This window comes from Mustelus asterias, chromosome 10 (genome assembly GCF_964213995.1).
Source record: "Mustelus asterias chromosome 10, sMusAst1.hap1.1, whole genome shotgun sequence".
NCBI lineage: Eukaryota > Metazoa > Chordata > Chondrichthyes > Carcharhiniformes > Triakidae > Mustelus > Mustelus asterias.
The window spans coordinates 124,284,635-124,300,442 of NC_135810.1; the positions used below are offsets into that span (position 1 = coordinate 124,284,635).

The 15,808-nt window shown below is 47.8% G+C and overlaps 2 protein-coding genes across 2 annotated transcripts in view; both read right to left on the reverse strand.

The window, feature by feature from the left end:
• LOC144499965 (interleukin-1 receptor type 2-like) overlaps positions 1 to 15,808 on the reverse strand; it is a 1,647,203-nt gene that overhangs the window by 205,726 nt on the left and 1,425,669 nt on the right. The window lies entirely within an intron of this gene.
• rnf169 (ring finger protein 169) overlaps positions 1 to 15,808 on the reverse strand; it is a 33,626-nt gene that overhangs the window by 15,533 nt on the left and 2,285 nt on the right. Inside the window, exon 2 of the mRNA XM_078222619.1 lies at positions 9,413 to 9,489. Coding sequence (XP_078078745.1) covers positions 9,413 to 9,489 — 77 coding nt within the window. The remainder of the gene's footprint in view (positions 1 to 9,412; positions 9,490 to 15,808) is intronic.

Genomic DNA, 15,808 nt, shown 5'->3' on the forward strand with positions numbered 1-15,808 from the left:
TGAATGCACCATGGGTGGCAAGGGTACAGAGTGTCCTCTTGGTGGGGGACATCAATGTCCATCACCATGTGTGGCTTGGTAGCACCACTGCAGCACATCAGTGCAAAAGATAAGGCTGAAGCATTTGCAACAATCTTCAGCCAGAAATGCTGAGTGGATGATCCATCTCAGCCACCTCCAGCATCACAGACTTCAATCTTCAGCCAATTCAATTAACTCCACGTGATATCAAGAAACAGCTGAAACACTGGATGCTGCAAAGGCAGTGGGCCCTGACAATACTCCAGCAATAGCACTGAAGATTTGTGCTCCAGAACTTGCTGCCCACATAGCCAAGCTCTTCTAGTGCAGTTACAACACTGGCATCTACCCAACAATTGCCCAGGTATATCCTGTACAAAAAGCAGGACAAATCCAACCCGGCCAATTACTGCCCAGTCTACTCTCGATCATCAGTAAACTATCAAGCAGCACCTGCTCAGCAATAACCTGCTCAGTGACGCCCAGTTTGGATTCTGCCAGGGTCACTCAGCTCCTGACCTCATTACAGCCTTGGTTCAAACAGGACAAAAGAGCTGAATTCCAGAGGGGAGGCGAGAGTGACAACCTTTGACACCAAGGCAGCATTTGACTGAGTAAAACTGGAATCAATGGGAATCAGTTGAAAAACCCTCTGCTGGTTGGAGTCATACTTGGTATAAAGGAAGATGGTTTTGGGGGTTGGAGGTCAATCATCTCCGCTCCAGGACATCTCTGCAGGAGTTCCTCAGGGTAGTGTCCTAGACCCAACCATCTTCAGCTGCTTCATCAATGAACTCCCCTCCATCATAAAGTCAGAAGTGGGGATGTTCGCTGATGACTCCTCAAATACTGAAGCAATTCATGTCCAAGTGCAAACAAAACCCGGACAATATTCAGGCTTGGGCTGAGAACTAGCAAGTAACATTTGTGCCACAGAAGTGCACAGCAGTGACCATCTCCAACAAGACAGAATCTAATCATCGCACTTTGACATCCAATGGCATTACCATTGCTGAACCCCCACAATCAACATCTGGGGGTTACCACTGACCAAAAACTGGACCGGCCATATAAAGACTATGGCTACAAGGGCAGGCCAGATGTTGGGAATCCTGTGGTGAGTAACTCACCTCCTGAATCCCCAAAGCCTGTCCACAATCTACAAGGCACAAGTTAGAAGTGTGATGGAATACACCCCACAAGGATGCTACCGGGACTTGATGGTTTGAGTTATAAGGAGATGTTAGATAGAGTGGGACTTTTTTCTCTGGAGTGTAGAAGGCATAGGAGTGATTTTATATAGAAATCTGTAAAATAATGAGGAGCATAGGTGAGGTAGATAGTCAACATCTTTCCCAAAGATAGGGGAGTCTAAAACTAGAGGGCATAGGTTTAAGATGAGGGGAGAGAGATACAAAAGGGTCCAGAAGGGCAATTTTTTCACACAGAGGGTGGTGAGTGTCTGGAACAAGCTGCCAGAGATAGAACATAGAACAGCTACAGCACAAACAGGCCCTTCGGCCCACACGTTGCGCCGAACATGTCCCTACCTACTAGGCTTACCTATAACCCTCTATCTTACTAACTTCCATGAACTTATCCCAAAGTCTCTTAAAAGACCCTATCAAATCCACCTCCACCACCACTACCGGCAGCCGATTCCACACACCCACCACCCGCTGAGTGAAAAACTTACCTCTAACATCTCCTCTGTACCTACTCCCCAGCATCCTAAACCTGTGACCTCTTGTGGCAACCATTTCAGCCCTGGGTAAAAGCCTCTGACAATCCACTCCATCAATACCCCTCAACATCTTATACACCTCTATCAGGTCACCTCTCATCCTTCACCTCTCCAAGGAGAAAAGACCTAGCTCTCTCAACCTATCCTCATAAGGCATGCCACCTAATCCAGGCAACATCCTTGTAAATCTCCTCTGCACCCTTTCTATGGCTTCCACATCCTTTCTGTAATGAGGCGACCAGAACTGGGCACAGTACTCCAGGTGGGGTCTGACCAGGGTCCTATACAGCTGCAGCATTATCTCCCGATTTCTAAACTCAATTCCTCTATTGATGAAGGCCAGTATTCCATACGCCTTCTTAACCACAGCCTCCACCTGCGACGCTGTTTTGAGCGTCCTATGAAACCGGACCCCAAGATCCTTCTGATCTTCCACACTGCCAAGCGTCTTACCCTTAATATTATATTCTTTCATCCTATTCGACCTGCCAAAATGAACCACCACACACTTATCTGGGTTGAAGTCCATCTGCCACTTCTCCGCCCAGTCTTGCATCTTATCTATGTCTCGTTGCAACTGCTGACATCCCTCTACACTATTCACAACCCCACCAACCTTTGTGTCATCAGCAAACTTGCCAACCCATCTTTCCACTTCCTCATCCAGGTCATTAATAAAAATCACAAAGAGCAATGGTCCCAGAACAGATCCCTAGGGCACTCCACTGGTGACCGACCCCCAATGCTGAAAAAGACCCATCTCCAACCACTCTTTGCCTTCTGTGGGCAAGCCAGTTCTGAATCCACAAAGCAATGTCCCCTTGTATCCAATGCCCCTTCACTTTCTCAATGAGCCTTGCATGGGGCACCTTATCAAATGCCTTGCTGAAATCCATATAAACTACATCTACCGCTCTTCCCTCGTCTATGTGTCTAGTTACATCTTCAAAAAATTCAATTAGGCTCGTAAGGCATGATCTGCCTTGGACAAAGCCGTGCTGGCTATTTCCGATCATACTACTCCTCTCCAGATTTTCATAAATCCTGCCTCTCAGGATCTTCTCCATCAACTTACCAACCACTGAGGTTAGACTCACTGGTCTATAATTTCCTGGGCTATCTCTTCTCCCTTTCTTGAATAACGGAACCACATCCGCAATCCTCCAATCCTCCGGAACCTCTCCCGTCTCTATTGATGATGCAAAGATCATTGCCAGAGGCTCAGCAATCTCTTCCCTCGCCTCCCACAGTAACCTGGGGTACATCCCATCCGGTCCCAGCGATTTATCTAACTTGATGCTTTTCAAAAGCTCCAACACATCCTCTTTCCTAATGTCCACATGCTCAATCTTCTCAATCCACTGCAAGCCTGCACTGCAACTACCAAGATCCTTTTCCATTGTGAATACTGAAGCAAAGTATTCATTGAGTACCTCTGCCATTTCTACCGGTTGTATACAGACTTTCCCACCGTCACATTTGATCGGTCCTACTCCTTCACATCTTATCCTCTTGCTCTTAACATACTTGTAGAATGCCTTGGGGTTTTCCTTTATCCTGTCTGCCAAGGCCTTCTCATGACCCCTTCTTGCTCTTCTAATTTCCCTCTTAAGTTCCTTCCTATTAGTCGTATACTCTTCTAGATTTCTAACATTACCTAGCTCCCTGAACCTTTTGGAGGCTTTTCTTTTCGACTAATTTCGTTACAGCTTTCGTGCACCATGGTTCCTGTAACCTACCATAACTCCCCTGTCTCATTGGAACGTTGCTGTGCAGAGCTCCAGACAAATTTTCCTTGAAAATTTGCCACATTTCTTCTGTACATTTCCCTGAGAAAACCCCCTTCCAATTTATGCTTCTAATATCCTGCCTAATAGCCTCATAATTGCCCTTACTCCAAATAAACACTTTCCTAGCTTGACTGATCCTATCTCTCTCCAATGCTAATGTAAAGGAGATAGAGTTATGATCACTATCCCCAAAATGCTCTCCCACTGAGAGATCTGACACCTGCTCAGGTTCATTCCCTAATATCAAATCAAGTACAGCCTCTCCTCTTGTAGGCTTATCCACATACTGTGTCAGGAAGCCCTCCTGATCACACCTAACAAACTACTCCCCATCTAAACCCCTTACCCTAGGAATATTCCAATCGATATTTGGGAAATTAAAATCTCCCATCACGATAGTAGTAGAGGCGGATACAATTTTGTCTTTTAAAAAGCATTTAGACAGTTACATAAGTAAGATGGATATAGAGGGATATGGGCCAAACGCGGGCAATTGGAACTCGCTTAGTGGTTAAAAAAAAAAGGCGGCATGGACAAGTTGGGTCGAAGGGCCTGTTTCCATGCTGTGAACCTCTATGACGATGACACTTGCCTGGATGGGTACAGCTCCAACAACACTCAAGAAGCTCAACACCATCCAAGACAAAGCAGCCCGCTTGATTGGCAGCCCATCGACAAACATTCACTCCCTTCCACCATCGATAAACAGTGGCAGCCGTGTGTACAATCTACAAGGTGCATACAGCTACTCACCCAGGCTCCTTAGACAGCACCTTCCAAACCTATGACCATCTAGACTGGGACAAGAACAGCAGATATCTGGGATCACTACCACCTGCAAGTTCCCCTCCAAGTCACTCACCATCCTGACTTGGAAATATATCACTGTTCCTTCACTGTCACTGGGTCAAAATCCTGGAGCTCCCTTCCTCTGGGTGTACCTACACCTCAGGAACTGCAGCAGTTCAAGAAGGCAGCTCACCACCACCTTCTCAAGGATAATTAGGGATGGGCAATAAAGATGGCCTAGCCAGCGAGGCCTACATCCCATGAATTAATTTTAAAAATGACACGTCCCTATCCACTGCCTGCATTTGGACTTGACAAAAGGCAAAAACTGCACAAACATTAGGGGTGGCGGGGAAAGAGGGAGGTTTTTTCCAACAACTCAGCAAGAAGCAGTCCAAACTCATATACAAACCTGTGACGAAGATTCAGCTCTTTGGCATAACAAGCAGAATGGAAGCTTCAAAATGTTAAGTGATTTGACACAGAGAAAGTTCTGTTGTGCAGACGTCTGGGTTTATTCTGAATAGAACCCAGTTCCTGGCTCCCTTCCCAGCTCTCCTCCCTATACAGCTCAACAGCTTTGGCCTGACTCCCAGGGTGTCCGGAACATGCACAGACTTGTTTCCATAAGATAACAGCTCGACTCTCTGTCCAGTTAAAAATCCAGTAGTAGCATCGGGACAGCACATGAAGATAGCATGGTCCTGGAAGTTTCCAGATCTGTGCCAATGGAGGAGGCCATTCAGCCCCTCAAACCTATTTTAATTAGATAACACAGATCTGTAATTCAACTCCATTTACCTGTAGCTCCACATCCCATAGTATTCATCACCAAAACACCTAGCAAGCTCAGGCAGCAAATTTCAATTGACCCTCAACAGTTTTGGGGGGGGAAGGGGTAGAAACTTTGTGTGAGGAAGTGCGTTCTGACATCTCCCCTGAACAACCTGGCTAGAATTTTAAGGTCCCCCCTTATTGTGGGCTCTCCCCACCCCAATCAAATCCTTTAATCATCTGAAACACCTCAGTTAGATCCAACCTCCCGAATTCAAGGGAATTCAAGCAGAGATTATGCAAGCTGACCTCGTAAATTAACCCCGAAAAGACCAGATGAATCTGTGCTGCACCGATACACTTCCTGAAGTTGAGCACAACTCAACACAGTCACTCTGGGTGCTTTATTCAAATGATCAATACTTTCTTCTCTTTGTATTCCAGGCCCATCACGGGCCTTCATTATATTAGCATTTCTGAATCTGACTAATTTCTAGCGATTCGACTGCTCGATCTTAGTTCGGCAGCAACAGGATTATTCAGGATCCCTAACCAATGACTCTCCCTGGCAAAGAGTCAGGTAGAGCGTATGCAAACTGGACTGGCCATAATGTTCCTCACTCAACAGCTTATCCTGGGTCACAAATGAGGAGATGGCAACTAGTTAAGAGGATTTTAAAAATATATTAGTTCACAGGATGCTCATTTGTTTATTAAGTCATGGGACATGGCTGGTCAGCATTTATTGCCCTTCCCTAGTTGCCTGAGGACTGTTGAGAGTCAACCATGTTGCTGTGGTTCTGGAGTCACAGGAAGGCCAGGCCAGGTAAGGATGGCAGATTTTCTTCCCTAAAGGACATTAGTGAACAAGATGGGTTTTTCCAACAATCGGTTCCATGGTCATCAGTAGATTCTTAATTCCAGATATATATATTTTTTATTGAATTCAAATTCCACCATCTGCCGTGGCAGGATTCGAAACAGGATCCCCAGAACATTAGCTGAGTTTCTGGATTAATAGTCTAGTGAGAATACCATCAGGCCATCGCCTTCCCTAATTGCCCTAAAGAAGGTGGTGGTAAGCTGCCTTATTGAACCTCTGCACCCCATGGGGTGTGGGTACACACAAAGTGTTGTTCGGGAGGGAGTTCCAGGATTTTGTCCAGTCAACAGTGAAGGAACAGCAATTGATTTTCAAGTCAGGATGGTGAGTGACTCAGAAGGGAACCTCCAGCTGATGGTGTTCCCATTTGTCTGCTGCTTCTAAAAAGTAGTGGTCATGGGTTTGGAAAGTGCCCTTGAAGGAGCCTTGGTGAGTGCATAAAGAACAAAGAAAAGTACAGCACAGGAACAGGTCCACCGGCCCTCCAAGCCCGTACCAATCATGATGCCCGAACTAAAAAAACCTTCTGCCCTTACTCGGTCCGTATCCCTCTATTCCCTCCCGATTCATGTACCCATCCAGATGCCTCTTAAATGTTGCTAATGTGCCTACTTCCACCACCTCCTCTGGCAGCGCGTTCCAGTCACCCACCACACTCTGCGTGAAAAACTTCCCCCGCACATCTCCCTTAAACTTTCCCCCTCTCACCTTGAACCTGTGCCCCCGTGTAATTGACACTTCCACCCTGGGAAAAAGCCTCTGACTATCCACCCTGTCTATGTCTCTCATAATTTTGCGGACCGCTATTAGGTCTCCCCTCAGCCTCGGTCTTTCCAGTGGAAACAATCCTAGTTTATTCAACCTCTCCTCATAGTCAACACCCTCGAGACCGGGCAACACCTGGTGAACCTTCTTTGCACTTCCACTTCTGATAATATGACCAGAACTGCACACAGTACTCCAAATGTGGCCAAACCAAGGTTTTCTATAGCTGCAACATGATTTCCCAACTCCTGTATTCAATGCCCCGGCTGATGAAGGCAAGTATGCCATTTGCCTTCTTAATCACCTTGGCAACCTCAGTTGCCACTTTTAGGGAACTGTGGACCTGCATGCCCAGATCCCTCTGTATGTTAATGTTCCTAAGAGTTCTGCCATTTACAGTATAATTCACACCTAAATTTATCCTGTCCCTCAGTATCTTCTCCATAAGCTTCCCCACCACTGATATCAGCCTCACCGGCCTATAATTTCCTGGATTATCCCTGCTTCCTTTCTTAAACAAAGGTTCTCTAGTCCTCCAGAACCTCGCCTGTGGTCAAAGGGGATATGAAGATATCTGTTAAGGTCCCAGCTATTTCTCCCCTTGCCTCCCGGAGTAACCTGAGATAGATCCCATCCAGCCCTGGGGACTTGTCTGCCTTGATGCAATTTAGGATACTCAACACTTCCTCCTTCAATACATTGACACTCTCTAGAGCGTTCACACACTCATCCCTGACCTCAACATGCATCATGTCCTTCTTGGTGAATACCGATACAAAGTACTCATTAAGGATTTCACCCACTTCCTGTATCTCCACACATAACTTCCCTCCATTGTCCTTGAGTGGGCCTACTCTTTCTCTTACTACCCTCTTGCTCCTAATAAATGCATAAAAAGCCTTGGGATTCTCCTTGACCTTGTTTGCTAAAGATATTTCATGGCCCCTTTTAGCCCTCCTAATTCCCTGGTTAAATTCCTTCCTACTTTCACTGTATTCCTCAAGGGCTTTGTCAGTTTTTAGATGCCTGGACCTATCGAATACTTCCTTTTTCCTTTTGACTAAGCTTACAATTTCCCTTGTCATCCATGGTTCCCGAATCCTGCCATTTCTATCCTTCATTTTTACGGGGACATGCCTGTCCTGCACTTCGATCAACTGGCCTTTAGAAGCCTCCCACATGCAGACGTGGATTTGCCCTCAAACAGCCGCTCCCAATCCACATTCCCCAGTTCCTGTCTAATTTGGATGTTATTGGCCCTCGCCCAATTAGACACCCTCACCCGAGGGCCACTCTTGTGGTGACTACCCAAAATCTTATGGAATTATGGTCACTAAGCCCAAAATGCTCCCCCGCTGAAACATCGATCCCCTGGCCTGGCTCATTCCCCAATAAGAGTTTTAACAACACCAGGTTAAAGTCCAACAGGTTTATTTGGTAGCAAAGGCCACTAGCTTTCGGAGCGCTGCTCCTTCATCAGATGGAGTATCCATGTAATTCCCCCATTCAAGTATTTATCTAATTCCTTTTTAAAGCAGATATAAAAGCAGATTGTGGCACAGGGAGGAATCGGACGGCACTCCATCTGACGAAGGAGCAGCGCTCCGAAAGCTAATGGTATTTGCTACCAAATAAACCTGTTGGACTTTAACCTGGTGTTGGTAAAACTCTTACTGTGTTTACCCCAGTCCAACGCCGGCATCTCCACATCATCATTCCCCAATACCAAATCTAGTATGGCCCCCTCCCTGGTTGGATTGTCAACATACTGCATCTTGCATATTAGTTGTCACTGTGTATCGGTGGTGAAGGAAGTGAATGTTTTAAATGGTGGAAAGGATGCAAATCAAGTGGGCTGCTTTGTCCCAGATGGTGTCAAGCTTCTGGAGTGTTGTTGCAGCTGCACTCATCCAGGAAAGTGGGGAGTATTCCATTACACTCTCTGACTTGTACCTTGTAGATGGTGGACAGGATTTGGGGAGACAGGAGACTGAATTCCCAGCCTCTGATCTGCCCTTGAAACAACAGTATGTATATAGCTGGCCCAGTTTGGTTTCTGGTCAATGGCAACCCCCAGGATGTTAATAGTGGGGGATTCAGTGATGGTAATGCTGAAGGCTGTGACTTCAGGAGGTGGACTGTCAGGAGGGGAATTGGAAGAGGGGGGCAAAAACAAAAAGCTCAACTTGCCAAGAGAGCTCAGAGAAAACAGAGGCTAGTGAATCATACATCTTCTCAACGCACTGTCTTCCTCTTCAGTAAATCCAGCAGAGACTGCCATGCAGTCACGTGATGCTTAACAGAATTAACCAGGGTGCAAACCATCATCTTATGAGAGAATTGGTGGGCCATGCGCTGCCCAGAGGCGGTGGTTCCACCGCCTGGAGATGCTCGTGCGCCGCACAGAGACACTTGCTGCCTGGCACTCGTGTGACATGAATGTTACTTGCCACTTATCGACCCAAACCTAAATGAACCCAGAAATCATCAGTGACAAATGGCAAAAGTGCAACTTATTCAAGGTTGACTGGAAGAGGGTGTGAAAGCCTTTCTCCACCTCACCAACCCCTGTCCCATTCCCCTCCCGTTTTCCTCCTCATTCTGTAAACAGTCGACTGGAATAATTGAAGTGGCAGAGGACAGTACCTGTCGGAGTTGGTTCTCAAACCCCTCCCGGACATCGCCTGCTTTACTCAGCACCAGGGGAGCACGGAACACAGGTTCTGCAAGCACAAAACAAAAAGGCAAACTCAACTCAGGACAAACCCAACTCCCTTCTTACGAGGCGCCTGAAGTGACCATTATCCTTTGCCCATTTAAGCACAATAAATCATGGAATCACAGCATAGTGAGGGGTCATATAATCCATTGTGTCTGACTCTTCATCAGAGCAATGCCCTTGCCCCCCTGCCCTGAAAACTCCCCCATTCAGGTATTTATCCAATTCCTTTTTAAAGCAGATTTAAAAGCAGATTGTGGCACAGGGAGGAATTGGGTGGCACGGTAGCACAGTGGTTAGCACTGCTGCTTCACAGCTCCAGGGACCTGGGTTCGATTCCCGGCTTGGGTCACTGTCTGTGTGCAGTTTGCACATTCTCCTCGTGTCTGCGTGGGTTTCCTCCGGGTGCTCCGGTTTCCTCCCACAGTCCAAAGGTGTGCGGGTTAGGTTGATTGGCCATGCTAAAAATTGCCCCTTAGTGTCCTGAGATGCGTAGGTTAGAGGGGTTAGCGGGTAAATATGTAGGGATATGGGGGGTAGGGCCTGGGTGGGATTGTGGTCGGTGCAGACTCGATGGGCCAAATGGCCTCTTTCTGCACTAAGGGTTTCTATGATCTAAGTCATTACCGAAGCTGTTTCCATACCTTATTTCCCGTCCCTGCTTCTTTTACCAGTTATCTTTAATCTATGTGCTCTGGTTACCAACACCTCTGCCGGTGGGAACACTGTTACTCCCAAGCTCCCTGTCAAAATCCCTTGTCATTTTGAATACAGATAAGGTTCTATAAAGAAACCAAAGCCTGCCTTTCACAGCAGATTGTGGGCACTCTGAGGAAAAGAGGAAACAATCTCTGTCCTGACAGTGCAGAGATCAAAGAGTCACTCCTGGGAATGTGGCACAGGGAGGAATCGGAAGCAGCACCTACTGTAACAGGACGTCCCATGTGATTCACTGGAGTGTTATCGAACAACATTTGACACTGAGCCACAGAGGGGGATATTAGGACAGCTACCAAAAGTTTGAACAAAGCGGTAGGTTTTAAGGAGTGTCTTGACAGAGGAAGGAGAGATAGAGGGGTTTAGGGAGGCAATTCCAGAGCTTAGGGCTTCCGCAGCTGAAGGCACAGCCACCAATGGTAGGGTGATGGAAATTGGAGAGATGTTTAAGAAGTAGAGGAGGGCTGATACCATGAAGCGTCAGGGAGCTGGAGGAGATTGCAGAGTTAGGGAGGGGGCAAGGCAATGGAGAGATTTGAAAACAAGGGTCAGAATTGTAAATTCCAGGCATTGCCAATCTGGGAGAATCCAGAACCTTTCAGACCACTCAGGAGAGGATGTCAAGAAGCGTTTCCCCACACAAAGGAGAGTGTAAATCATGTTTCTAATTCAATATTTCATACGATGTGGAAGACGCTGGAAAGGCCCAGCATTTGTTGCCCATCCCTAATTGCCCTTGAACTGAGCGTCTTGCTCGGCCATTTCAGAGGACAGTTAAGAATCATCCACATTAGCGCAGATCCGGAGTCAACATGTAGGCCAGATCAGGTAAGGACAGCAGATTTCCTTCCCTGTAGGACATTCGTGATCTGGATGGGTTTTTACGACAAACAACAACATACTGTGACAAGCTTTTAATTCCAGATTTTATTGAATTTAAATTCCAACAGTTGCCATGATTGGATGTGGATTAATGTTCCCAGAGCATTAGCCTGGGCACTTGAATCACTAGGCCAGTGACATTACCACATCATCATTCCCCCCCCCCCCCCCAAACAATATGCTGGGGACTGATGAAAGTTTCAAACTGAGACTGACAGATTCTTGTTGATTATTGAAAGCCAGACAGGTCAATGTAGTTAAGATATAGATCGACTATGATTCAACTGAATGGTAGAACAGACTTAAGGGGCTGAATGGCCACTTCCCACTGCCATGTTCTTCACAGAGACAACAGATTACATAAATATCTCCTCGATAAAGACACCTGAACAAGAGGCTCTAACTAACCAATTAGAAAACTGTCAATGCTCACAGACCCATAAAGGACATGTGAGTTCAATAGCTTTCCCAACGCTTCATATGGGGTTGACACTTTGTACAAAATCATTAATGAACAGCTTCTAGTACTGCTTTCCGTGTTCAATTTACACACACACACACACACACACACAGATTCCAAAGTGCTACACAATAACTACGTTTTTGAAGCACAGTCACTGCCGATAGTTAAGAAATACAGCAGGCAATTTGCACACAGCAAGATCCCACAACCAGTAATGGCCAAGTAATCTATTTATGTGAGGTTGATTGGCCGATAAATAATGGCTGGGATATTGGGGAAGAACTCTCCTGTTCCGGGAAACATAAACATCAAGGCTGGCACTGTCGGTGCAGTACTGTGGGGGTGCCGCACTGCCGGTGCAGTACTGTGGGGGTGCCGCACTGCCGGTGGAGTACTGTGGGGGTGCCGCACTGCCGGTGGAGTACTGTGGGGGTGCCGCACTGCCGGTGCAGTACTGTGGGGGTGCCGCACTGCCGGTGCAGTACTGTGCAGGTGCCGCACTGCCGGTGCAGCCCTGTGCGGGTGCCGCACTGTCGGTGCAGTCCTGTGCAGGTGCCGCACTGCCGGTGCAGCCCTGTGCGGGTGCAGCCCTGTGCGGGTGCCGCACTGCCGGTGCAGCCCTGTGCGGGTGCCGCACTGTCGGTGCAGCCCTGTGCGGGTGCCGCACTGCCGGTGCAGCCCTGTGCGGGTGCCGCACTGCCGGTGCAGCCCTGTGCGGGTGCCGCACTGCCGGTGCAGCCCTGTGCGGGTGCCGCACTGTCGGTGCAGTCCTGTGCGGGTGCCGCACTGCCGGTGCAGCCCTGTGCGGGTGCCGCACTGTCGGTGCAGTCCTGTGCAGGTGCCGCACTGCCGGTGCAGCCCTGTGCGGGTGCAGCCCTGTGCGGGTGCCGCACTGCCGGTGCAGCCCTGTGCGGGTGCCGCACTGCCGGTGCAGCCCTGTGCGGGTGCCGCACTGCCGGTGCAGCCCTGTGCGGGTGCCGCACTGCCGGTGCAGCCCTGTGCGGGTGCCGCACTGCCGGTGCAGCCCTGTGCGGGTGCCGCACTGTCGGTGCAGTCCTGTGCGGGTGCCGCACTGCCGGTGCAGCCCTGTGCGGGTGCCGCACTGCCGGTGCAGCCCTGTGCGGGTGCCGCACTGCCGGTGCAGCCCTGTGCGGGTGCCGCACTGCCGGTGCAGCCCTGTGCGGGTGCCGCACTGCCGGTGCAGCCCTGTGCGGGTGCCGCACTGCCGGTGCAGCCCTGTGCGGGTGCCGCACTGCCGGTGCAGTCCTGTGCGGGTGCCGCACTGCCGGTGCAGTCCTGTGCGGGTGCCGCACCGTCGGTGGAGTACTGGGGGAGTGTTGCACTGTCAGAAATGCCATCTTTTGGATGAGACCTTAAAGCAAGGCCCTCTTAGGTGAATGTAAAAGATTCCAAAGAGGAGCAGTGGAATTCTTCCGTGCCCCAGCCAATATTAACCCTCTCAAATAACGTAACTTAAACGAATTATCTAGTTTTTTTCAGCTGATGTGGGATCTTGCTGTGTGCAAATTGACTGCCACATTTCCTACATTAGAGCAGCGATTCCACTTCAGAAGTACTTCATTACTGGCAAAGCATTTTGGACTCAAGTGTTTTGAGATTGTAAAATAAGTCGTTTATAAACGAAAGCCCGTTTTTCCAACGGTGACATTCACTGGTGAGGGCATCTCATCCAGAACACAGCATCTCCAACCGTGCAGCACTCCCTCAGCATCAGATCTGGAAGAATCAATGTAGATAAAGTGCTCAGGTCTCTGGAGTGGGGCTTAAATCTGTGATCGTCTGACTCTGAGGAGAGGGTGCTACCAGCTGAACACCAGCCAGCAAATTTGAGACAGCAAGTAGTGGTCTGGGACTGTGCCCTAGGTAATTATCATACTCACTAGGGTCTCAGGTTTGTGCTTCCCATGGAGACTAGACAACAGACTTCACAGGCAGAGCCTGTCACTCTCTGCTCCTAGACTGCACTGTAGGGATTCTGATTCTAGAGACACGGCACGCTGGGTTACAGGGACAATTCCCTCATTTAAAAACAATCCTGTATAATATTCAGCACTGTTTCAAGGCACTTATTAGTAGAAACATCCAAACTAGTTCTGAGAAAGAGTGATATTGAACTCAAAACATTAACTGTCTCTCTCTCTCTCTCTCTCTCCACAGATGCGGCCTGACCTGATGAGTTCCTCCAGCATTTCCTGTTTTTATTTAAGCTTTCATCTTTAATGGGTTACCTAAGTGTGCATCAGGCAGTCACACAAAGTTTGCAAAGTCTTGTTTGAGTACCACAACATCTCACAGCAGAAGGGGTGGCCATTTAGCAATGTGTCAGTAACAAGTCTCTAAAATTATTCCTACTCTCTCCACTCTTTCGCCATTGCCCTGCATTTGTTTTGAGTATTTATCCATTTCCCTTTTGAAAGTTATTATTGAATCTGCTTCCAATGCCCTTTCAGGCAGCGCCTTCCAGATCACAACAAGTCAGTGTCAAAATTTTTTTACCACCAGTTCTTTTGCAAATTGTCTTCAATCTGTGCCACTCTTCTCCCATTGCACAGTTTTGATTTACTCTTATCAAAACCCTTTGTAATATCATAGCATTGAGCTCAGAGGTAATGCTGAACCTACACAAATCATCAGTTACAATACAGCGTAGAGATTTCAGTGTTTTACTTCAGAAAGGATATCAAACCATGAGGGAAAAGGGAGATTGACTAAGATGATACGAGGAGACTTGGGGAAACAGATGCCCTTTTCATTCTAACAGAGACTCAAATTTTGAGAGATTTTGGTAACACAAAAAACAAGAAAAAATACATTTCTCCAGGTTGGCAAGTCTGTAACATCAGGGCATGTTTAAAAATCATCATTAAAAGCACAAAAGTAATAGCAGAAATAACTTTTAAAGAAACACGTTGTCAGGACGGGCAATGTCTCGTGAGAATCGGTGGTAGAAACAGAATCTAAACTGACCCTTCAAAAGGAAGTGGAAAGATTACTGGGTGGGAAAATTAAGAGGATGTGGTATCAGGGGGTGGAGGTGTCGCTTTTTCATAGGGCCAGCAGAAATGTGATGGACCAAATGGTCTCTTCCTGTGCTGTAGCATTGCATACATCAACTTTAACCTAACCAGAGTAAAGATAGTTACATGCTTAGTCAAGTCCTGTGTGAGGAAACTCACATACAAACAGGACTAGTCTATGATTCAGCTCTGCAAGCCGATTGTCAAGTGATTTTGAGTCAGATTTAAAGTAAACAGTTTAGGTCATTCAGAAAATCTACTCCATGATGAAGTAAGGTTGTAGAAATTCTCAGCTCACATCCCCTTTCTCTGTCCCCCACAAAACTCCTCCAGGGTCATCCCTTTCCCCCTGACCCCATCCCTCCCATTCCTTTAACGATGTAAGATTGCCCTTTTCTCTCATTCTCCTCCACTCCATCGCTTCTCACCTAACCATCCTACCTATTCACTTGGTCTCCCTCCCTTTTCATGACCCCGTTCCAAGCAGCAACCCCTAATGTTACCCCAACATAACCTCTTCTCTCCTCACTCTGCATCCAAGCCTCCTTAGAATCACGGAATCGCTACAGTATAGAAAGACGCCATTCGGCCCATCAAGTCTGCACCGGCCATAATCCTATCCAGGCCCTTTTCCCTTAACCCCACAAATGTACCCTGATAATCCCCCTGACACTAGGATTTAGGCCAATCAACCTAACCTGCACATCTTTGGACTGTGGGAGGAAACCCATGCAGATACGGGGAGAATGTGCAAACTCCAGACAGTGACCCTAGGCCGGAATTGAACCTGGGTCCTTGGCCCTGTGAGGCACCACTATGCCACCATGCCACCCATCGAACAAAGAAAAGTAAAGCACAGGGGCAGGCCCTTTGGCCCTCCAAGCCTGTGCCGATCATGATGCCCTAACTAAACAAAACAAAACCTTTTGCCCTTACTTGGTCCACATCCCTCTATTCCTTCCCTATTCACATACCCATCCAGATGCTTAAATGTTGCTAATGTGCCTGCTTCCACCACCTCCTCTGGCAGTGCGTTCCAGGCACCCACCACTCTCTGTGTGAGAAACTTCCCCCGCACATCTCCCTTAAACTTTCCCCCTCTCACCTTGAACCTGTGCCCCCTTGTAATTGACACTTCCAACCTTGGAAAAAGCCTCTGACCATCCACCCTGTCTGTGCCTCTCATAATTTTGTAGACCTCTATCAGGTCTCCCCTCAGCCCT